Source organism: Motacilla alba, chromosome 12 (assembly GCF_015832195.1).
Source record: "Motacilla alba alba isolate MOTALB_02 chromosome 12, Motacilla_alba_V1.0_pri, whole genome shotgun sequence".
NCBI lineage: Eukaryota > Metazoa > Chordata > Aves > Passeriformes > Motacillidae > Motacilla > Motacilla alba.
In genome coordinates, this window is record NC_052027.1 from 17,206,608 (window position 1) to 17,231,349 (window position 24,742).

The 24,742-nt window shown below is 44.8% G+C and overlaps 1 protein-coding gene across 7 annotated transcripts in view; it reads left to right on the forward strand.

The window, feature by feature from the left end:
• IP6K1 (inositol hexakisphosphate kinase 1) overlaps window positions 1-24,742 on the forward strand; it is a 36,870-nt gene that overhangs the window by 7,755 nt on the left and 4,373 nt on the right. For 4 of the 7 annotated variants that reach the window (XM_038149126.1, XM_038149131.1, XM_038149129.1 and 1 more), the window contains 3 exons: window positions 20,792-21,136; window positions 23,334-23,544; window positions 24,128-24,312. In XM_038149126.1, coding sequence (XP_038005054.1) covers window positions 20,914-21,136; window positions 23,334-23,544; window positions 24,128-24,312 — 619 coding nt within the window. In that variant the 5' untranslated portion in view covers window positions 20,792-20,913. Of the gene's footprint in view, window positions 1-1,045; window positions 1,077-20,791; window positions 21,137-23,333; window positions 23,545-24,127; window positions 24,313-24,742 lie in introns of all 7 variants that reach the window. The other 3 variants (XM_038149132.1, XM_038149128.1, XM_038149133.1) reach the window with 2 other exon arrangements.

A 24,742-nucleotide genomic window follows, 5' to 3' on the forward strand; every position in this document is an offset into this window, starting at 1 on the left:
AATTGGCTTTCCCTAGCTATATACACTCTGTGATATATTGTGGCTGTGAGAATACATCTGATTTAGCAGACTGTTATTTTGTAGGAAAAAAAACCAACCCAAACCAGCCTGCAGCATGGCCTTGTAGTGTCTTTAGAAGAATTTAAAGTGTGAAAAACCAAGGTAGCTGTAGTACACTTGAGAGAGGTTTTGCTGTTAAAAACAAACCTGCCACAATCCAGATGAGGATGCTGTGCTTTTTTAGTGTATGGGACAGAAGATTTTTTATGTATATGCAGGTGCTACATCTAATCATCTGCAAACCAATTTGACATACCAGGTTTAACATACTTTCTTTTTGCTTTGGCTTTACATCTCTTACATAACCAGTGGCCTCGGTGGTTGTAAGTGGCACACTAGAAAGCCTTTTGGAAGGAGCTTTGAGATCCACTTCAGCAGCTTAACATTTAGATAAGATGTTGGGAATTTGTGACCTGTAGAGTGTTTACAGGGACTTGTTTACGACTGCTTCAGTGAACAGGAAGTTAAATATAGGCTTTGTTTGTTTGATTCTTTACTTCAAATGAAGAGGAGAAGGTCCTTGTTTCAAACCCTCAAACAGAGCTGGTTGGTGTGGCAAAGCATTTCAAGGGGCCTGCTGCCCAGGTTAGTGTATAGGAGAGTAATAATGAAGATTTGGAATATTAAAGGTCCCTTTTGAAGGTGCTTGAGATAAACAGTGGAGTGAACTGTGTTCTGAGCTCCCTTCTTGGATATTTCCTTTTCCAAAACCAAGTTGTACTGGATACCTTGGAAGTGTGAGGTTTACTAGAAGAAGGTACCAAAGGATGGTTGTACTGGCTCCTGATTCAGTCAAATAATCTTGCAGACATTTTTAAATGTCAGGTTTTGTCCTTCAGAAAAGGTAGCACCTTGGCGAGCTTGAAGTTGTGATTGTCTGACTGATGCACGTGTCTCTTGAGAAGACAGCCTCAGGTTCAGATTGCCTTTCATTTCCACTCAGCTGGCTGGGCCTCCTGTTAATTCTTTGTCCTTTACCTTCCAGAGCATGCTGCGAGCCACAAAACAACTCCAAGGTATTTTAACAGCTTTAAGATTTTCAGTATGAGTGATTGAAAGCCTTGCAGATTATGCTGATCCTCAGGAGAGTTGCAGGATAACAACAGGCCCAGATCAAAATCCCTTCCATGACCCTGGGTTGTGTGTCATGTGTGTTCTGCCATCTTGAAGGGATGAGAGTATCCTTGTATGAAATTGTGTTTAGAGTTTTATCTGGTTTCAAATGAAATTACTACCTTACCTTTCAGTCCCATCAGATACTATGACATATATTCTACTTAATTTAAGTACCAGATTTAGTGCGCTGTCTTCGTCTAAAGTATATTTGCCATGACAGATGCCATTATTTCCCATTCCAAACCTCAAAAATGAAATGTTGCCCTCTATCCTTGAATTTTCCATGGCATTATTTAATTTCTTGTAGCACTTGTATTGAGATTTTTTTTTTTTTTCCCTGATGCAGAGCTCAGTTTTTTCTCTTTCCTTTTCAGTGTTTTTAGTTTGGTTTTTTTTAGTGGATTGACAGTACAAGAGAATATACTGTATGTGAGAATGTACCTTCCTTTGGTACTTCCTCGTGGGGAAAAAAATCACAGCGAAATGTTCAGTTGAGGAGTTATAGCTCATGTTTTCTTGCCTGTGACCCTCAAGGGTCACCTGCTTAGGGAAATTAAACTGGTATCAAGCAGGGAGCATGGATTTGCAACGTGATTATGTGGCTGTAACTCCCTATGGATGTGCTTATAAGGTTGTTTCTGCCACAACTGCTTGGGACAGCTGCATTAATCAGCATGTTCATCCTTACCTGGCGAAGCTCTGCCAGTGGAATCCCTCAGTGTAGATGCACTGATAGTGATAAAATGACCCTTCTAAGGTAAAGCTTGTTTTTCTGGAGGTGTTGAGAAGGTAAACAGTGAGGAATGTTTTCTTTGTCGTTGTGAGTAGCACTTTTTCAAGGAAAAAAGCTAGATAAAAAAGTGGGGTCCCAAAATATGCCTTTTCCATCTGAATTAATTTTTTCAATGTGAAGTTAGAAGGGGTTGCAGTGAGAGAGGAGGGGCATAGAAGATTTTACCTATCCATACAAAGCTTGGTATATTTATTGTACCATGGGTGTCTACTTGAAATTACAGGGCAATCTGCAGTTCCATTTTCTCTTACAGTAAATTACGTGGTGTCCTGAGCATTGGTATAATCTGGAGTACTGTATAACTGACTGCCTTGCATTTCTCTGAGCCTTTTCAGATGTTTAAGAAAGCCCCAAATTTTGTCTCGTATCGATGTCTCAGAATTACAGTAGCAGAACTAACCACTAGATAACAACTGCTCCTTGTGCTTTTGGCACAAGAATTTGTTTACCAGGGTGAAGTGAGCTTGTTTGGATAATCTTGCTTTTATTCCCTTAAGTCTTTCTGTTGGACTGATGTGCTCCTAGATTGTCTTTCTGTTTCTGCCGTATAAACAGAAAAGTTGCTCAAGGATTTGGATTTTTGGCCAAGCAGCACCACATTCATTCAAAAGAGATGCCCTAATTTGAGTCTGTATTAACAAAATCAATTCAGTTGTTCGTGTACTGGGACACAAATTCTTTAGATTTTGAGAATTTTAATTAACAGGCAAGACTAAGTTGAAATGAAATGCAAGGGGATCATGAAAAGTGAAATGATTGCCAGACTCCTGGCTTTAAAGAAAGGTTTAAAAGTAGCAAGATAGTTAAGTAAATTGTTCCTTTTGAGAAGCTGTTTTTCTGCTGGCTGAAGTACACCACAACTGAATGGTTTTACCAAGATCATGGAAACATTCAGTGGAAGCATCAAAACCAGTAGCCTGTTCCTGGTTCTTTCCATTTGGACAATCTCAGGTAGATTATGGTTATCTAAAGAATCTGTTAACCAAATCAACTGAGCACTTTGCTGAGCTGTCAAGCTTCAGCAGAGAGATGTAAGAATCGCTGCATTTCTCATGGCTTTGAGTATTTTACCAGTGTTCAGACAGAAGTTGTGCTGTCTGATAAAACTGCAGGATGCCATTAAGGACCTGCCAAATGTGTTTTCTGCTTCCCTGTGTAGAAAAAGACGAGTGCAGCTGAAGCAAAATGCTTGTTTAGCTTTATCTTCACAGTTAGAGAGAATTCTGATGTCTCTGCCTCTCCAGTCATCTCAAATGCTGTTGTAACTGCCAAAATGCCCTGGTGTATCTCTGTCTGCATATGTGAGATTAAAGTCCTCTTGGGTACTGAAATTCCAGCTCACATGAGGCTGTGAAGCTGTTAGTGCCTTGCATTCCATGGAGGGGTAGGTGGAGCTTATGCAGATAACCCATTAAAAGTCAGACTGTTAATCTTTTTGTTCAGAGCTGTTGTTTGTGCATCACCTACAATTTTGGCGGAATGTCCTCAGTCAGGATGCTGCTCTGGTGTGATCTGGTGGTGCCAGGAGGCAGAGGTAAAGCTCAAGCCATGGCTGAGCAAATGTTTATTTCTAGCCACAGAAGTGAGAAGATGAGTGTAGTACCAGGGTTTGCTTGTTTGGGTCTTAAATTCATTCTCTAACAGCAGGAATTGTACTGAATGGGCATTGCCACAGATTTTCTGAAGGCAGAGATCCTGCAGTCCCCAGCTCCTTTAAGAGAGCCAGTTGCTTGGAATGCCCTTATCTAACACTGTTCATTTCCATGTAATTAATTCTCAGGCAGCTCAGAAAAAGGGCAATGTATAGATCTGAGGAGGAGATGGATCAGAGTGGTGTCACAGCCCACAGTGTATGATAGGAATTGTAAAACTGCTTTACAGTGAGCTTGAAGTGAACCTAATCAAACACTGGTTTACAGAGGCCCTAAGGGTGAGATTAGCTGGCTTGTGATGGTTCTTCGTGGCAAGTCTGTGTTTGGTTTTGATGCGTAACTCTTAGACTTGATGGGTTTAAATCTATATGTTGTCCTAATTCCTAAGGAAACAAAACATTTGTGCTGCTTCCTGAGCACTGGAGCCAGCTTCTGCTCCTTACCAGCTGTCTTTGCTCTCCCCTCCCTTTGCACAGGACGTGTTGTTGTTCACAGTGTGCTCTTTGGATGGAGTGTCTGGATCTTGACTGTGGGGTCAGTCTCTTCAAGATGAGAAACATTTCCCTTCACAGATGCTAAATGGCTGCTTACCAGTAGCCATGCTTTGAAAATTCCTTTCTCCTTGTCCCAGGTGGGAATGGGATGCGGGGTCTTGGCTTAGCTTTCCTCTGTAGTCTACATGCAAAACAAAGACAAAGGAGAAGTGTTGGAATATCTGTGTAAGTTCTCTGAGTAGCAGAGTATTGCAGGACTGTACTCTGAAGGTAAAGAGGAAAGAGCAACTTTTCTCTTGAGCACTGTGAAATAGGAAGATGCACATATAAACAGCAGAGTGATGTTTTTCTTGTTAGCAGTGGTAGGAAGAGGCAGGTGGGAGAACTTTTTTGCCTCTGGCCCTCATGAAACTTGTTTGTCTTTAGCATTTAAAGTCTCAACATAAATAAGTCACTGCAAAGGTTTTTTTTGCTTAAGTCAGATCACAGCAGCTTAATTGAATGTGGTTTCTATAACTTGTGGAGAAGGTTTTTGAGCAGTTAATGTGTGTCATGCAAGTTTTGCTGCAGTTGCTATTTTTTTTATGCTTTCTTCTTTTATTTTTTTTTTGGGGGGGGAAGTAAATAGCTGGGTTATTGGGGTAGAGGACAGGCAGCCTGCATTGCGCATCTGCAGCGTGACCTGGGGAGTGAATCAGCTCAGTCATAAGAGTTGAGCTGTAGTGAGCTGTCCGGCCATTTTCTGGCAGGCAGGAGTTCCTGACAGTGGCTTCAGTGTATGGGTGAGGAAAATCCAGTTTGAGTCTGCTGCTGCAGGAGATGCATTTAATAACATCCATGTCTTTGCTGAAGGGACTCGTGCTTGAGGCAAAAGCTCTTTCTGGTTTTTTTTTTTTTTGTTGTTTGCCCAAGTGAACAATTTTATCATTGGAAGAAGATACTGAAGTTTTCAAATCCATGTTGTTCCCAGAAGGGGGCAGGGGAGACTTGCGAGTTGTGGAGTTTGATAAAAAGTACTTTTGTTTGGTTTTGTGACACTTCCGTGCTGGCTTTCAGGCACAGCAGGCACTCCCGCCGCCCTGGCATTAGGAGCGTGGCACAATGAGACGCCTGCTCTGTGCCAGGAGCCTGCAGCAGGGACCTGGGCTGCCAGCCTTCCCTGCCTTGGCTCTCCTTCCTCTTGGGGAGCATTGCAACAGCTCCGAGTTCTCTCCTGCGGTTCCCTCTCATCTGATACGCTGAAATGATATGTGTGTTAAAGCCATGAGGGAATGGAGTCATCATAAAACATCCCCATTTCTATACCAAGAGCAATCTGGACAGTTGGCATCTAAGTGTGTGAAAATCTTAGTTCCTTATTCCCTTATTGTGTCATCTAGATTTTTATTCTTAATTAAAGCTGGAAAGAAGCTTCTCTGTGCAGCTTTCTTTGGGATTTTCAGGGGAGTCTAGGTTTGCTCTTTACAGACCTAACTTCCATTTGCTAAGTACAGCCTGGCCAAGAGTGAGAAGGAGGCTGTTTTGCCAAATGTTTTAGAAATGGGGTCATGCAACTCCAGCAAGTTTGTTTTATGTCTGCAAAGTGACCTGGGATTTCTCTGACAGCCTGGAATACAGACAGAACTAACTTGGCCATGTTGGTCTGCATTTCTGTGTTTGAATGGGGGAAGCAGCTACTTTCTCACAGGAGGTGCTTTTTGCAACATTCCTGATAATTTTGACATGACTTCTACCTCTACACTGGCAATGAACAAAGACTCTGCTGAATAAGGGTGCTGGATGAGTGATGCACAGACTTCCTTTAGGTATTTGGTGGTTTTTATGCCTGAGGGAGTCTTCAGTTGCAAGGTCTCCTGTCTCTTGTGTCTTGAGACAAGGTTGAAAGAGGAACCAGCAGTCAGAAGCAAATGGAGACAGTGTGGGGGATTACTTGAGAGAACTGGAGCCATGAGAGCTCATGGGACCTGATGGTGCTGTAGTGCCAGTCTTGGTCATCTTGGAAAAGTCACAGAGGTGCTGGCACATCTCTGATCACTTATTTTCAAACTAGACCCAAAGGATAATCCAGGGTGGTCAATCTCACTTGATACCTGTGGACAGTCATGACTCATGTCCTTTTGGTACACCTCTCCTGTGTGAAACATGTGCAGGAATGTGACTGGGAACAGTTAGTATGGATTTACTGACTCCAAGTTGTGTCTGACGCTCCTCATTGTCTTCTGTGATTAAATAATCGGATTTGGGGATGAGGAAGAGCACTAGGGGCCATTTAGCTTAAGTTTACTGGGTGTTTTACAGTATTCTTGTGTGCAAGTTGGGACATTACAGACTGGATGGGTGGAGTATGAATTCATGCACATCAGGGAATTCTGAAGAGTAAATGGAGTCAGAGGCGGATGAACAAGTGATTCATAGAGCTCTTTCCACACAGGACATTAGCTTCTGAAAGCAGGCTCTTAATCAGTCTTTTTTTTCCTCCTGAATGTCATCTTTTGCCACAATGTGATAAGAGTGGATGGAAGACAGTATTTAAGAGGCTGTCTGGTTGAAATTCATCAGTCTGGCTCGTTATCAGTGTAGAAGATTAATCTGTCTTTTCTTGGGAAGATGTGGGGAGGTTCACATGAATGTTCTTCAAGATTACCTTGTTTTGTTTTTCATTCCGTCACGTGCATTTGTGATTGCCACTGAACTGTAGTTAAATACACTACATGGTAGTTTTGGGGATTTTGGTCATACCTAGGGAGGATGTGTTTGGAATGCTGAGAGGTTAGTTTGAGAAGAAAAAAAACAATCAGTCAAAACAAAGTAATTTTGTTTTCAACGGGTTGCAGCTCCTTTAGGTTTGACAAACTTGCTGTTATAAAAGGTGATCTGGAGGTTTTCTTTGCCTAATGTGTACTTCAAATTCTTTTCAGTGTTCCTAAGATATTGTGGAGCATCTGATAATCTTTTCAGGATTGCTGGTCTGAAAAGAATACTGTGTCATTAGATCTGGTCAGGATAAGGTAAATATATTTATGCCCAGGGAGCTGTAATTGCAAAATTCAGTGTGTGGTGTTTGCTTTGGGATTTTTTTTCCTTTCCAATACTGCTATTACTGCCTTGCTGCACCCAGTGGTATGCATTGGAATTAAGAATTCAGTTTAAGCTTTCTAGTGTGGTAGTGTGCTAAATTAAGGTGCCAGTTATGAGCAAAGAGGTTAATGGTCTTACATAATGCTGGTCTTGAGGTTTTTTTGCCACTGCAGAATCAAAAATGGCAATTAGGAGTTCATTTTTTTTGTCCTAGTTGTGTATTTTTTTGTGGGGATCAATTATCTGCAGCAACTGACTTTCTAATCAAGGCTGTTTTTTCTGTTTTAAAAGCATCATAATTTAAAACTTGGGAACAGTATTAAAAATCCAAGTTCACCACAAGCTGCTTATGTTTGTCTTTCAGTTAGTGGTCTCTTGGAAAGCAGTAGATCATCCTTACTTTATCAGAACTGCCTAAGGAATGTAATTTTAGCTCCTCTGCGTTTATGGCTTTTGTAGTTATTCTTCATGGGTTCAGCTCCTCGTGGCTTTTGTGTGTCTGTGGTTAACCCTGTAGCTTCTCTGTACAGTTACTGGTTAAAGCTCTTTAACTCTTGGCTGCACTTTGCTATTGCATTGTGTAATCTGAAACAGCCAAAACCATGGAGTATTCTTACAGATGCATCTGAGATCTTTTGTGTTAGCCAGTACCTTTTTTTCCTTCTGAGAACACTTTGCCATTTGTCCCAAATGGGAACTGTGTCCATTAGATTTAGCTTGTATGTGTGTCTAATCACATCCTAAATCTCCATTCACAGAGATGCTGGAAGTGTGTTCCTTCCTGTTGAGGTTTCCCTTCCTGTCTAGCCCCACATTTTTTTCTCATTGTGGAATTTATAATGCATTGTAACTTTAATTACTTTATGAATAAAAGATTTATCTGGTCACCTCTGTAGGAGCATGGATTGCTTTACATCTGTGCACTGTTAAGTGGCAAGAGGAATAATTCCTGGTTATGTTGTCTAGGGAAGACTCAGGATTTGCTTTGTAGACTCCATTCAGAGGTGTCCAAATGGTGGCCTGTTGGAAGGTGAAAAAAAACCCCAAAGAACGGGGGAAAGTTGTCCTCAAATTCTTGGTGCCTGATGTCTGTGAAAAAGAAGGATTTATGTAACTGAATGTGCTGCATTCTGCTCCTTGGCTTTCCCTCTGAGGTGCCAGCATGTTCTTGCAGGGCATTGCTGCTCTCACTTCCTGACAGCCCACCTGGGCTTGGTGCCTGCTGAGGCTCTGCTTCGGTACATGAGCAGAGGAGCTGTGAACTGCATTCACTATCCTTGCCCTAATTTTTTAGCATACGGTGATCTCTGCTTTTCAGTCTTTCCTTGATGAAACGCCTGCTTCCAGGGTAGTCAGCAGCCTGCGTGTGTAGATAAGCTGAATTGGGATTCGAGCAGGGAAGCACTGAGCAGATCTGCAGCTGGGTGTGTGACAGCACAAAGAAGAGTCCCCTCCAAACATCACTGGCTGTGGCTTTCCCTACTTGCATTAGAGATTCCATTAGAAGTCTGGTCTTTGAGCAGTCATCTTATAAATTTTTCTAATATCTCTCTGCTGGTAGAAACGAGGACACAAGCCATAGTGTTAATGTGTAATAGCAGTGGGCTGGTAGCTGAGCAGAAGTCTCCCAAGGGTAGGATTCATAATCCTCTTAAAGGAGAGGAGAATCAGAGGCTTTGGAAGGTCACCTTCTGCGGGGTGAGAAACATTCCCTGTGCAAAGCTCTATTGCCTCTATGATCAATTCCTCTCCCATTTTCATATTTCATCTCACAGCAGCAGAAAATAGATCTAGATGAATTCTGCAAGATTCTTGACCCCTGTAAAACTCCCACTGCCTCAGGTTTGACTACCTGCCAAAAAACAGCTGTGTGTATATAGATTGATAATCTTGTGTGACAGGGTTATGAAGTCTCACTGTATAGAGACAGTGGTCTGTTCTCCATGTAAAGGGGACAGCCATGTGCTTCTGCTTAATGCTTTGCCACAGTTTTACCTTTGCCTTACTTTGTTACGCCAGTATTTTGCTTGTGTTGGAGAGTTGTGAGAAATTCAGATGTCTAAATGCAGTCCTAAATTACAGCTTTACCAAATTTCCTTAAAATGTCTGAAAACCCTGTAATATGTGTATTTGATGTTTAAAGTGCAGTACTTCCAATGTTAGTGCCTGCCAGCAGCCAGAAATTTATTAACTTCTTGCTTGTGATTTATGATATTTTAGTGATGTGTTGGGACAGAGATCTAGCATTTGCTCATGAACTTAGTGTTTTCTTTTAAAGACCTGCTTTTTTTTGCAAGATTATCCAAATACAATGGAAACTTGCTGCTTGTTCAAGCAGCAGCCACAGCTTAATCTCTGAACTTTGGAGGAGTGAATTCTGCATGGCAGTGGCCCAGACTGTTCTGTAGGTGTGCTTTCTTCCACGTGGCAGCAAGATGGCAAGAAAAAACTGAATTTTCTGCATCTCTGAAGCAAAGCTGGGCCTTCCATGAATCCCTGAATTGATGAATGTAGTGTCCAGAGTTAGGTGTTACAAGCAGTGGTGAGAGCTTGCTACAGCAGATGTTGATTATGAGGAAATGGATGTGAGGCTAAAGTCATGAAACATACCTTACTGAAATTCTCCTGAGGAGACCCTGGGATGTCCCTGTCACTGAGGAATTGCTGTGCACAGCCAAGGGTGATGTGTCTGCTCCCCAGCAGTTGAGGGGTACGTACACAGACGCAGCTTTTTGGACCTGTGTTGGCACAAGAGCCCTTTCATGGTGGGACAGGGGACAAATGACTCATTCCAGCTTCGTGTCACCTTCAGTGTTGTTGCAAGTCCATTGCTTCACGGGAACTGCTGCAGTGGTTTCTTACACAGAGCCCTTCAGATGGATCAACTCTTCCTTCCTAAAAAGCTTCGTTGTGCAGAAGTGGTCAGCTTTCTGAAGTGACTTTCTTAATAGTTTAACCAAGGTAAAGAAAACCTTGGATGTAACCCAGGCAGCAGTTTCTAAGAATTCTTTGTTGTTCATGAATCGGTGTTGTTTGTATAATGTTGTTGTCACCGTTCCCCCTGGCTTTGCTCCCCAGTACTGCTTGTGCATGCTGCTGCTGTTTGTCATGCCCTATTTAATCACAACAGGCTGTTCCTCACTCTCCTCTATATATTTTAGCAGCTCTTTTGCTCTGAAAATAATGCAGGTATCAAATAAATCAAAGATTTATTTTTGAGGAAATAGGGCGTTTTAAATATTAATGGTGTGTTGTAGAAGATGAAAACATGAAGAATTAGATTGCAGATTTTTTAATGTACTGTTTAAATCTTTTGAACCAAAGTGCTTTTGTATAACTATTAGATAGTTATGTTGTGTTATTTTATATATATTGAGTAAGAGAGCAGCTTCACAGTTGCTTGGAGATGGACTTTTGCTGTGCCTTGGTTCCCACTTTATCCCATGTTTTGATGCTGGGGGATTGTTGGCCAGATGTATTAGGGACCTGGTCCAAGTGAAAACTGAAGGCTTTTTGTTCTGTTTTATATATTGCTGCTTTGTTTTCCTACCAGATTGGGTACTTCATGTGGCTGTCTGCAGGGGTGCTGATGCTGGTGTAAAGATGGTGTCAGGAGAGGTGAAAAAGTCAAATGATGTTTCTGCTGCAAGTGACAACTCACGTCTCTTTAAAGTCAGGGGGTGAGACTGTTCTCTGGGCGTGTGTTTGCAGGGCAGCTGGAGCTGAATGGAATTGGCTCTGCTCCTCTTGTGCCTGCCCTTGCCCTGCTCAATGATTGTCCCCTTTTACTTTCGTTGGGCACTGGCAGTAAACCAGTTCAGGAAGCCACATTGGCGAAAACAACTTTTCTTTTTTTCCGGGTTAACTTGTTTGCCAGGCTGGTTTCTGAGCAGGATCTGTGAGTGCCAGTGCTGACTCAGGAGAGAGGATGGGTTTGAAGAATGCTGACTTAGATTTACTTAAGATGTCATGGAACTATAGCCTGAGATGCAGGCTAAGGAACAAAGGGTAAGGTTTGCCAATTAGCAATTTTTTCAGTTTTGTCTTTGTGGATTGATGTGGTGACAGCTACAAAAAAGGCTGCTGAACAGCTTAGAGACTCATTTTTTGCCTTCTAGAGCAGACACAACAGAAACTGTAGAAAGCTGGTTTCCTGAAGCTGTTTCATTAATGTGCCTCCTGCCCTATGCTAGAAGTCAGATCTTTATGGTTATTCAGTGTGCCTTGTTTTCAATGAGAAGGCCTCTCATTGTGTGTGTCTGATGCAGGTACCTGTCACCAGCTGGAAACAGACATCCAGCTATTTCCCAGTAGATTCCCAGGCAGCCATCAAAAAAGGAGGTATTTTCAGTTGCTTTTGTTCCAAACAGTATTTGAGCTGGTAATTTGGGAAAACCTTCAGTCTGTTTCTCTCGTAGTTGTTTCTAAACTGTGCTAGCGTGGCATCATCGCTTAATGCTTATTCTGATTGTCAGTATTTCTGTTTTGTATTTCCACGTTCAAATAAAAATTTAACTGCAATTTGAAGAGTTGCCAAAACTGAAGATAGGCTCCCCTGTTCACTCTTTGAATGTCACAGTCTTCAAATTAGAATCTGCACATCACGTAGGCTTGTGTTTCGTGAATGGAAGATCACCAAGATAGTTTGTGATTATGCAATTTCTGCGAGAGTTTTGTTTCAGAACTTGGCCCAAAGCTGTTCATTCTCATTAGTGACTTGGTTAGTCATGTTTTTATGTTTATTTCAGCGTGCGGGCTGCAAAAATGACATACAATTTTGGACAGGCAACGGCTTGAGGGAGCTCAGTAGCCATGCCTTAGCTGTAGGATAGACATCAGTGTGACCTCATTTTGTCTCACTGGAGAGACCCTCCATGGTTGCAAGCAGTGGCAGTCAAGTCCCCTACGTGTTGTTTGCTCAGTGATCCTGTTCTGCAGCAGCCGTGCAATGAGGTGAGCTGGGAATGCAAACGTTGGCTTTAGGCACGAGGATAACCATCAGCAATTCAGACACCTTGTGCTGATACAACTGTTTGTACAGCTGCACAATAGATTGGGGATCTGACCTGGTTGAAAAGTAATCCTTAAAAAAAACAAAACAAAGTGCTGGTTTATTTTTAACTGTGATCAGTTCCCTAGTTTGATTCATGGTGAGGCTGCAAGCAGTTGTACCAGTGCAGCAGAGCTGAGTGGGAGGGTGCTGTTAATGCTGTTCCAGATGTCAAAGGATTGCCTGTGCAACCATGGTTTGAAGAAATCACTGAAGGAGGAGTTAGAAACTGACTTGCCTCAATCAGTGCCAGAAGGAATCTCAACATAGTATCGGGTGGTTTTTTAAAGCCAGGTGTTTGGATGGCATTGGTTCCATTGTGGAGGATCACTTTATAGAGCAACCAACACGAGCAAGCTTTATTCAACCCAAACACTTCCCTGTTTTACCAGCCTAAAGCAAACATGGTAGATGAATGAAGTTTCAATGTACATTTTTTTTCTTGTGCAGAAAACTTTTGATGTACGTGTTTTCACTGTCATTCTCCTGTCAGAGCTGGAGGCCTAAGTGTTCACCTGGGCTTTCTTCCTTAATTCACTGTTCTTACACATTCTGAAAGCAGGAAAAAAAAAGGATTTAATTTTTTCTTGACTTTTATCTTCAAATAGCAAAAAACCAAACTATAAAATCTCTCTTGTGTTTTCTCTTCTCTTATTTTTATAAGATTGTGGAGGGCAGTGAGCTAGAAAACACACCTTTTTCCTCTTATTTCGTTGCTCATGTAAGGTCTGAAACTGTGTGTGCCCTGGCTGTTGAGTTGGGGGAGTTGACTGTTTTTCCTTTGCAGAATCCTCACTTTGGCACCTGTGCTTTGCTTGCTCTGGGTGACAAGTGTAAGGTGCAGCACATTGATTGTTCCCTTCAGTTCCTGTCAACCACCCTCTGAAGCCTGAAAAAACTGCTCTTACTGCTGCACATGTACTTCCTTTTTCTGGGATTTTGGTGCTTTTGCTGGAAGTTTCCTCTTGTTTCCTCTCTACAGAAGCTGGAAGGATCTTGTCCCATCTTTCCACCTGCTTTCCAGGTGTCTGTACTAGCTAGGAGTCTGAGGGACACAAGGCTGAGGTGCACAACCATTTCTCCTTGTCCAGTCCATGTGGAGGTGGTAGTGGGAGCTCAGGCTCCAGAGGTGTTTGCACTTGTGGGTGATGACAGCACCTTTCAGCTCAGAGGCCAGCAGTTACTCTGTAGGAGATTAGGCCAAATTGTTTTCCTTGGCTCTGGCGTGATGCCTTCAAGGTCTTCTGGGGCATTTTTAGACAGGAGAAGATGAGGTAAAAACTTAATAGGTGCCAGTTGTTCTCTTCACCCCTGTTGTAACACAAACCTGAGACCTGCTGGCCTGACTGCAGTGGATTCTCCTCTGTTTGGTGGGGCAGCTCTCCAGAGCTGAGCAGCCCTTCCCTGTGCCATCCATCTGGCTGAGCTGTGCCCATGCTCCCACAAAATCTCACACCTCTGTCTTCTGCCAGCCGTGCTTCTGTGCAATGCGTTTGTCCTGTGGTTCAGCACAGCCATCCCCAGCTCTGACTCATTCTCTTGCTGTCAGCAGCTGTGGTGCATTTACCTGCTCCTCCGTGCTGCCTTCTGATGCTGTTGAGATTGTAGAATTTGGTACCCACAGCTGACATGAAAGTGCAGTTTCTGAATGGACTCCTCATCATCTTCCTGCTGGGGAGGCGTGTGGGTGGTTATTTGGATGACTGTGCAGGACTTCCTTGGGGTTGTAGCTGCCTTTATTTAAGCCTCACTGTCAGGGAAGAGGCCAAGGTCTGTGGCTAAAGACTAGGTATACTTTATTTTAGATGAAAATTTTAAACATAAGATCTTTTTGAGACAGGAGGTAAAATTGTTCCCTCTGCTTATTCATAAATAAACTCTATAAATTGAGATACAAATTCTGAGTTAGTCTTTGAGCCAGGCTTCTTCAGTGGGAATGGCATGAATCTTTTTCCTTTCTCCCTGTCATGCTGACAATGCAGGGACAAATTTCTGCCTGTTGATGAGTTTCTGAGCCCCTGCACTAATGTAATTTTTTTAAAATGTCTTTTCTTGGTGGGTTAGGTAGATTAATTGTGGCTTTTGACTGTTGAAAGTATGTTCCTTTCTGTCTCTGACCATTGGATTGGAAAGCTGTGCTGAACAGCCAGCTTTTGCATTGGAATAATTTAAAAGTAACCTGTGGAGACTTCTTCCTCTTTGTAAATGATGTGAAGCCAGAAATTAGCTCACAGAAAGCTGAGCAATGAGGCTTCACAAGCATTGATCTTCCCTAAGCCCTTCTCTAGAAAGCATGTGTCATAATCTCATTTCTCCTATAAAATGCAAAGCCGATATTGGATGCCCCTGCTCTCTTAGGCACAGGCTTGGAAAAAAGTCTTCTGGGCTGGTACTGATAAAGCAACCTTTTGTTGTACATATTCTGTCAGGTCTTGCTGCTGTGGAAACTCTCAGGTTTGGACTGCAGCCAGTGCTTTGGAACAGAGAAGGAAGGTGCCCTTTTCTACCAAGGCAGGGTGTATTTGTGGCAAGGTGCAGCAGGAGGATTCAGCAGCTCAGCTCCCTCTTGGTCATCCCCCCTCTCCTACTGGAGAGGAAAGGTGGTGATGACCGGACCAGGGCTGGCCCTTCTTGCCACCTTTGCAGTGACAAGGACTGGAAGGTCCCTAGACAGCCTGTGCCCTCCTGCACAGCGTGGTGCATTTCTCCAGTGAGGAAGGGGAAGCCTGGAGAAAAGAGCAGCAAGGGAATTAAATCATATCATCCCTGTTACATGCAGTCCTCCACTCCTCCCCAGCATGATCTTATCACAGTAGTGCCAGCTTGTCCAGCATCAGGCCAGATAGGAATACAAGCTGCAAGAGGCCATTTGAGCCTCAGCTTGGGTTACCCGGTGTACAGACAGCTGCATGGCAGGTGTTCACAAAATGTTGCAGAGTACCTGCTCCATATGTTGCTGAGTGTGACAGACCTGCCCTGTCAATGGCTGTGTGCTAAGAGTTGGCTTAAAAAAAATGAGATAAAAACAGGGAGAGGAGCTACCACTGTAGCATGCCAGTGTGAGAAAAGGGGTATTGTCTGTGTCCTGGGTCTGAATCCCTAACAAGGACTCCCAGTACCTCATCCCTCCCGGAAAGCTTGCCATGCCTTATGTGGAGGTGACAGCAGAAGGGCCTTTGCAATTCTTGCTAATCTGGCCTCTAAGAAGAAAAAGCCTTGTTTAAGCCCAGATCTAAGCACTGGTTTTAGTGAGTGGTTTCAGCAGTCCAGCCAGAGTTAAAAGTACACGGCTCAGCCTCTCTTTCTTCAGAAAGAGCTGAAAAGGCTTGGCTTCCGCTCCTTTCTTAGGAAAAGGAGAAAATTCTTGGTCTCGCAGGCTGCTGGCAGAAGTGCTGAAGCTTTGTGATCAGTGTTATAGAAGTATGGCACAAGCAGTCTTTCGTGGTTTAACCTCAGCTAGCAACTCAGCCCCACACAGCCACTCACTCACTTCCCTCCTGGTGGGACGAGGGAGAGAATTGGAAGGGTAAAAGTGACAAAACTCGGGGGTTGGGATGAAGGCAGTTTAACAGGTAAAGCAAACTGCAAGCACAAGGGAGGTAAAACAAGGAACTCATTCCCCACCTCCCATGGGCAGGCAAGTGTTCAGCTGTCCCCAGCAAAGCAGGACTCCATCACAGTAGCAGTGACTTGGAAAAGAAGACCATCACTCCAGACATCCCTGCTTCCTTTTTCTTTCCCCAGCTGTGCATGCTACACTTGACACCACATGGTCTGGGATATCCCTGGGGCCAGTTGGGGTGTTGCCTCCCAGCTTCTTGTGCACCCCCAGCTTCCTCACTGGTGGAGCTGTGTCAGAAACAGAAAAAGCCTTGATTCAGTTAGCCCTGCTCACCAATAACAAAAACATCTCTATTATCAATATTGTTTTCAGCACGAATCCAAACCACAGCCCCATACAAATTATAAGGAAGAAAATTAACTCTCAGAACTTGCAGTCTTCCTTCAGATCTTTAGGAGCCAGAAGCACAGGCTATGTCTAAGGACTTGTACTACAAGCTTAATTTTATTTCCCTTTCCCAAGGTTCAGACAAGCTCTATCTTAAGAAGATCAGGCTCTTTCCTTGTGAGCACATAGCAGTTGGTGCATATGTGCCCTGTTGATGAGGAAGAAAGAGGATTGGTGAAGGAAGCTCAGCTCATGGCACAGGGTGGAGCATGCGTGGTAGTGGCTTTTGTCCTCTCCAAGCCCTTGTTCACTGCGCTTCCTCCCTGTTGCCGTTCTCCTCCTCAGCTGGCATTCTTGAGCAGCTTTTCCTGAGACGTCTGTTCCACTTTGGATGCATGTATATAGATTGTATTCTACTTCCTGGCCTCAATCTGACGAGCCACACTTGTCACGGTGAGAGCAGCCTGTCCAAAAAGGAGTATTTGGTAGTAGTTCAAGTGTTGGACAAGATGCATGAGAAGGCTCAGGATTCAAAGCTATGTGCTTAAGTAAGCTAGGAAAATTTGTAGCTTCCTGGGTGTCACCAAGGCCAAATGTTTCTGGTTACCTCCTAAGTGTTGCTGCAGGTTCCTGGAGAGTTGTGTTCTCTGCCCAGGTCCCAGGGCTCATCTCCATTTACTGCTGACTAGACAGACATGTTTCAAACCTGTGGGGGAGTCAGCTTTTGTGCTGGGGAGTTGATCTCATAGCACAGTGGGAAACACTTTTTTTTTTTAAACTTTCTTAGACTGGATTTTCTTTTCATACCTCATCCAATCCAGCATGAGTAGAAACAACCCTGCTTTTCAGCACAAATGCTTCTGTTTTTCTTTGCTAAGGAGTCTAGCTCACCAGAAACCAATTGACCAAATGCTGTACTCCTCTTGTTTGCTATACTGGTATTTTCTATTCTTGTGCTTTGCTCCTGAGTGCTCTGGGGCTGTTCAGGGAAAGTCCAGCTTGTGTCATGGTGACGTTGAGGTCTGTATTTATCCCTTGCCTGTGGCCTGTCTCCAGAGTCATCAGTGGCCATCTGCCTTAGCCCTCGGTAGGGCAGGGCCTGGGGGCTGGAGTCGGAGGAGCGGCGGTGCTGGAAACACGGATGTGCAAGCTGCTGAGGGCAGTCAGTGTTCTTGCTGTGTGATTCATCACAATTTAAAGCATTTGTTCTCCTTTTTATTTAGGGAAGTAGCTTTACCAGTGAGTCGTGAAGCGTTGCCAGTGTTCCTGTACAAGATGGCTTACAGAGAGCAGGGACATGGGCATCGTGGGGTGCTCAGCAGTAATTCTCACCCCCATGGCACTGCTGCTCCCTGCCCTCCCCTCTTGTCATGTGCTGACCTCCAAGGCTCATTTTTCTGTCTCCTTTAAGTTACACCCTCAGAGGAGACATCGCTGTTCTTGTTCTCTGGCGCTGTGAACTGGCAGGAGCATCTCCTTGGGTCTGATGCTGCTCTGGTAAGACACCTGCAGTCTTCAGCCAGGGTTCAGTAATGTTTACGAGGTCTCTGGCTGGGTCTTCAAGAACACAGCACTGTTCCCACGAAGGGATATATTCTCTGCTGGAGGGTGATGTTTGGTTTTGAGGACAGGGTTTACCCCACTTAATGGGTTAGGAAGAGCAGAGTTATCTTGGATGTCTTACTTGAATTTTGTTTGGAGATGTGTCACTACAAGAAAATACATCTTATTGCCAGGAAGTGTTTAAACAGTGAGGTATGCAGATCAGACTTTGTCAGTGTATCTGCTCCAAGGGATGTCTAGATGTAAATATTGTAGAGCAAATTCTGTTCCAGTGCATGAGTCTGTTACTGGGGAGGATAATGAAATACGGGGGTGGTATGTCTGTGTAGTCACAGATAACTCTGATCTTAAACCCTACCTTTCCCTAGTCCAGCTCAGTGGGGACTTTGTTTTTTTAAGGAGAGATCATTCTTTTGGAAGAGGGTGCTAAACTGGCCTGGGTGTTTCACTGCTGCTTGAGCTGCACTGGTGGTGGTGGAAGATGCCAAAGGATCTGCTTAACTGAACTGGTCTCCCTCAAGCTGTTTCTTAGACTGTGCACTGTGTTTTGCAGTTTAATTGGAAGGACATTGAATTTTATAAGCCAGCTAAAATAGTTGAACTCATGCCTTTGTTTAACGGACAAAGGATGAGTAATATATAGTACTTCAAATAGTTTTCTGCTTTATATTCATTTAAAACTGCTGGGATTCTTCTGTCTTTGTTTGTGGATAGTGTCCATGAGCTATGAAGTGTCTCTTTCTCAAGCCCTATGGAAATCTTCATCTTTACAAATGCCTCCAAAATGCTGCTTGCCACAAAATATTTTTTTCTCACGTTCTCTTGACCATGGGAAAATACTGCCTGTGTCACTGTTTCTTTGGAGTGTGTGGATGCATGTGTAGAGCAGTTGTATCTGGCTTTGGACTCTGTCCCCACCTGATGCCCAGCTCCTTCTCTTGTGTCACAGCCTCAGAATGTTTTGGTTTTATGGCTTTCACTTCCTCACAGGCAGCCTGCGCACCCACAATTTGTCATGTTGGGGTTTCTTGGGGGTGCTGGGGTACTTGGCTGTGAGCCCAGGATGCTTGGTGGCCACAGCCATTTCCCAGCAGCCCTTGGATGACTGCAGTGCTGAGCATCATGTGCATGTCTCCTGAGTATAGCAACTCAGATAAATCTTGTATTTCTCTTGTCCTCCAAAGTTTAAACTACAGAAAAGTGTGAAGTTAAGTTTGTCCTCTGTATTGTTTGGAATAACTGAAAGCTCTGCTTTAGTCATTGGCAAAATAAAAGAAATTGAATCCAAGACAGAACTGCATCAGGAAGGAGAGACTTCAGTCTGTGAAACATTTGTCTGGAATCTGTGAAATGCTGACCTCTTGCAGATGGTGGTACCTCGCTTGTTCTTGGATATTAACTGTGTTAAACCCAACTAAAACATGTGAGTGTCTGCTGCTGAAATTTCTTCTTGTTGATGAAGCAAATAACGGGAAGGAGAGAAATCCCCAGCATGTTTTTGTTTCTGATTCAGCTTAGACTCTGAGTGAGTTTGGGAGACAGAGTTGGAGGGATGCCTTGAACAGACTTGGATATGAGTTACTACAGAGAGGGACTATCTGTGTTGTGGGGTTTTTCCCTTCCTATTTCTTGGCCCCTGCCTTAAAAGCCAGCTAAATATTCGCATTATTCCCCTTGCACTGAATGTGGTGGTGTGGCCATGTAACCACAAAAGGAAATGTTTTCCACGGGGTCAGCGAGATGATTCAACTCAAATGTACGTACACTCATACTATCCCAAAAACCCAGTGCGGGGGAGCAAGCAGGGAGAGAGAAGCATTGTCCTGCTGTGTGGAATTCGGGTTAGATTGGGTTAAACATGTTATGAAGTATCACCCCTCCTTTTGAATCTCTTGAGCTTCATCTCTGACATGGCCGAATTGGAGCGGGGAGATGGGCTCGTGTTGATCCGGAATTCGCCCGGCCTGGCAGTGTTGTGTAGCTGCAGAGACATCCCGTGGCCACATGAGGAACAGCCTGAGCCTGAGCCGTGTCCCTTGCTCTGGCCTCCAGGTTCCATCAGTTCTTAAATTACTACCCTTGGCTGTCGCCGTGTGAAGAAACTGGAAATTCAGTGCATTCGGAAACTGTAGTCACCACACGGTTCTTGTACCAACATTTGGATAACTCAGCGTTGTGAGGAAATCCTGTGACATTTTCCCCAGCAGCCTCAGGGGCAGCTGTGATCTAAGCTGGAAAAAGGGCAAGTCATTTGGAGAGAATTTGGGCAGCTTTACTTTTCCATCATCCTGTGGCTGTACCGGGCACTCTGCAAACACTAAAAGACCATCTGCTTCTGTAAAGCACTTGTAATCTCATCTGGATTTAGTGGTATATCTTGCTTACCTCTAGAGATCAGGGCCTTGTTGTGCATATAGTTGCTGTGAAAGCATTAGAAAATTTTCCTGAAAGGCTGAGAGTAATAAAGGAGAGAGTCTGAGCAGAATCCATTCAGTTCCAGCACACACGGTGACAGAATGACTGTCTTACTCTGTCTTTCATGTCAGTGCCTGAAGAGAAGTGAACGCTAGAGGAGGAAACAGTATGACAGCAGCAGGTGAACAGGAATTATTTAGAGGTTAAAAATGCAGAGGCATGAGGGGGGGATTTCAGATTCTGGAAGTGTTTGCACTGCCTGTGTCAGTCATCAGTAATGATAGGCAGGTGTAGGCTATAGCTCATAGTCTGCTCCATTGCCTTACTAATAAAATGAACAGGGAAGGAAATAATACTTTATAAAGATGGGAGGCTTAAAATAGCTGTATTTCCTCCTTTCCCTGTCTGCTGTCAATCCTATTGGAGGAGCTCTGGATGGGACTGCCTCTGAATTAGCGTGTGTTTACCTGTAGGATTAAAGAGGTGGTGAGGAGCGTGCTGGAACAAGCAGGATGTAAACAGAAGAGGATATGGATATAAATAAGTACCATAAACTTCTCCAAGCAAACAAGGAGTGAGTGCAAGTGGTCCTTTACTAACAGGAATCTCTTGCTTTTTCAGGTCACTGCAAGGAAGCAAATTGCCAGGATTTCCCCCTGTGGCTGCCTGACCACTGCTGAGCTACCCCTCCCAGCCCATGTGGCTCTCCCCATGCTCCAAGAGTGCAACGGGTGCCCAACGCAATGTGTGTTTGTCAAACCATGGAAGTGGGCAAGTATGGCAAGAATGCCACTCGATCTGGAGACCGGGGGGTCCTGCTGGAGCCTTTCATTCACCAGGTGGGCGGGCACAGCAGCATGATGCGCTACGACGACCACACTGTCTGCAAGCCCCTCATCACCCGGGAGCAGCGCTTCTACGAGTCCCTGCCCCCAGAAATGAAGGAGTTCACGCCTGAGTACAAAGGTGAGGCCTCTTGGCATTCCAGAATGCAGTCACAGCCTTTAAGAACCTGCCCTTCCATTTTCCTGCAGCTGCTGCTGTCTCACTGTCTTTTGGGGTCATACTGCTTTTTTTAAACTCTCTTGTGCGGGCTGGCAATGTGACAGCGACGCTTGGAAAGGAGGAAATTTTTCTTTTGGTAGGCATACTGAGTTGAATGTGCTCCTCTTTCTAGACAGAGAATATGCAGTGTGAGAGTTGTAGTCTAAAGTTTAAGGTTATGGATGTGTAACTGAAGCAGTTTTATTACCAAGTTATTGTCAATTACAGCCTTGACCTTGAGCTAATGATGCCAGATCATAGAATGAGCATTTGCACATTCCAGTTCCATAATTTATTGCTTCCTCATCCCATCTCTTTTATGGACCTATAGCAGCAAGCTGCTGAAGCAGGAAGTATGGCTTTCCCAGTGCTGAGGTGCAACCTTGTCCCCAGCTGCTTCGAAGGAGTGGAATTTTCCAGTGCCTGTGTCATTGTAGGCGGTTGGCAGCTCAGCTGTGTCTTTGAGAAGCTCTATAGGCTTCCAGCTTTGTGTGTTTGTGTTCAGGATGGTGATGTTGTCAGGTAGGCTTCTGGGGGGCTCAGTGTTCCTGTTCCCTCTGCTGCTTTGTCTCCATGTGGCACTGGGAAGGTGGGACTTTACTGTCAGCTGGGACCACCATCTGTTCAGGGTCTTGCCTTTGCATCTGGCTGCAGCCTGACTGTCTCAAAGCAGTGTCAGCTTCCCTCCCAGTGTCTGCACACAGGTTGTCATGAGTGAGGGGAGCAGTCTGCAACAGACGGGTCCTCTCTTAACCCTCTGGCCCTTCTGGGGGCACACAGTGCTCCAGTGTCCCATCAGAAATCCCACTGAAGCCTCTGTAGTTCCTAGAGTCCATATGATGTGAGCTTTTCTTGGGGAAGTGTGTTTAAAACTGATGAAGCTGATAGTCCAGATGGACTCCTGTCTTCTTGAGGTCAGGTCTCTAATGGCATGGGATGTGCACAACCCTCCCAGTGTGAGATTTCATCCTGTGCAGTTTCCTCATAGTCCTAGAAATCTTTCCTGCTGATCTGGGGGAGAGGAACACTGGGTATGATATTTTCTGTCTGAGCACTTGGATGTTACTGTAAGACTTCACAGAGCTATCTTGAGCACATCCAGGCAGCACTTGGAGTAGAATTATGTAGTGACATTCTGGAGTCGTGTTTCAGCCACCTGAACCTTGTTAACATTGTCCTGTGCAGATAAGGAGAAAAGAAGGATGGGAACAGGATGGCCTGCATCAGCTGGGCAGGGCAAGGTTTCCTCATGTTTGTGATAGATTTGATTCAGTGCATCATCATTTGAAACTCCTGGCAGCTAGTCAATACTAGTGACAAGCTAATGAAACATTTTGTCATTGCACATCAGGAGATGGGCTGATGGCCTCATTTTCAGGGCTGGGGCAGTAGTCCCAGAAATGAAAATGTCAGCCCTAACTGGAAGTGTCAGCGGTCCTGCTCTGTGGCTTGCCAGATATATTCTGAGTCTGCTGGGGAAGATCTATAACTTCCCTTGGACTATGGTGCTTTCCAGCAGCCTTCAGAAGGCAAAACTGGACAGGACACATGGCCCTGCTTGCCTGCACTTGGCAGAGGTAGTTATGCTTCCAGGGCCCCCTGTTTTTATTGCTAGGAGGGCCTGGGCCCTTGCAGATCCCTTTTTTGTGAAACTGGCTGACTTGGGAGAAGAGTGGCAGTTGTGACCTCAGCCTTAGGGCTCTGTACTTGATTGCTCTGATGCTGGAAAAATCCTTTAGCGGAGAAAGCACAGTCCTGCTTGGCCAGTGATGTCCCTGTCAACATCAGGAATGCTTCTGCAGGTAGGTACTTATCCAGACAAACCAGATATTATTTTACACGCTTTGCTCCCCTCAGCATCTTGGCAGGCTGTACTTGACTCTCTCCAGTTTGACATTTGCTGCAAGACTGAAGGAAGGAAATAAATCACACCCTCAGCCTACCAGCTGCACTTTTGTCCTTGTTTCCTGCGGTGGCAGAGCTTCCTCCTCTTTCATTGCTCTGGGCTTGCTTTGCTTCTCTGTGAGCTATGTTTTCCTCTCTCCTGCAGAACATTTGGTTGATATTGGTTGTGTATTCCCTCCTCCGGGAGAATTGACGTGTTATTTCTCCCTGGCAGGTGTGGTGTCTGTCTGTTTTGAGGGAGACAGTGATGGCTACATTAACCTGGTGGCCTACCCCTATGTGGAGAACGAGGCTCTGGAGCAGGATGACCTGCCCGAGAGGGACCAGCCACGGCGCAAGCACTCGCGCCGGAGCCTTCACAGGTCAAGCAGCGGCACCGAGCACAAGGAGGAGAAGCCTGGCCTGGCCAGTGACAGCACCGAAAGGTAAAACTTGGAGGGCCCAGTGACAACAGGAATATCGGGAGATCTCTCTTCCCTACTCCTTTGGCTGAGGATGTTCTGCAGTTCCTTAAGGTGGCCAGGCTGTTGTGCACTTGCTAGCCCAGCAAATTTTGGCACTGCAGACTGTGTCAGGAGTTTGGCTGGGTTCAGGACCAATTCATCCATATGAAATGCTTCTGATACAGGGTAAGTGTTGGCAGTGTATCAGATGTGGAACCAAAGCTTACAGAGCAGATTTGGACACTCTTCAGTCCACCTGGTTATTAACCTAGGGGTTTCTTCCCAGGGTATTTTGAATATGGTTCCTCTACCTCCTCACCCCAGCCAGAGCTTCCAGAGGAACAAGTGTTCCTGTTTGCTCTGTTAGCAGAGATATTAAATAGACCTGATCCTGGAGCCTGGGTCCACAGCCCAGGGTATTGGTGAGGATTTGCTGTTAGAAGATTGGCATTGTGTGCAGCAGGAGAAGGGACAGGAGATGGACAGGAGCCAGGGGAGGATGTGACAGTTGTGTGTGAAGAACTGATGGATTCTAACAGGCACGTTTGTTCTGTCTTTACACCAGCAGCATCCAGGAAACGAAGAGTCCCAGGGTGGACTTGCACATCCACTCAGATGTTCCATTTCAGATGTTGGATGGGAACAGCGGCCTGAGCTCCGAGAAGATCAGCTACAACCCCTGGAGCCTGCGCTGCCACAAGCAGCAGCTGAGCCGCATGCGCTCGGAGTCCAAGGACCGGAAGCTGTACAGTATCCTTTGGGAAGCACAGCTGGGTGTGCCAGGCTGCTGCTGCCCTGGCCTTACCCTTACCCAGGCCTGCATTTCCCTTGGCATTTGTGTCCTCAACCATAGTTGAGTTACGTGTTCCTTCCTGCTTCCCATACTGTGACACTAATGAGTCGTTGAATGGTTTGGATTGGAAGGGGCCCTAAAGATCTCGGTCCACCTTCAGGCAGTCTGACTGACATCTTCATACGGTTGAAGATGGGCTTGTTTTCTGTGCCTTTGCAAATGACTCCTCTGCTTTTGCTGAACTTGTCAGCTTGCAGGGTTAGTTTGTTTCACCTGGATTCTGTTTTCCTCACATAGAAACAAACTTACTTTTAATAGCTGTATTCATCATTTTAACTGCCTGGGCTTCCTTCTCCATTTCTCAAGTGTGAGCCTGGAGCCTCCAGA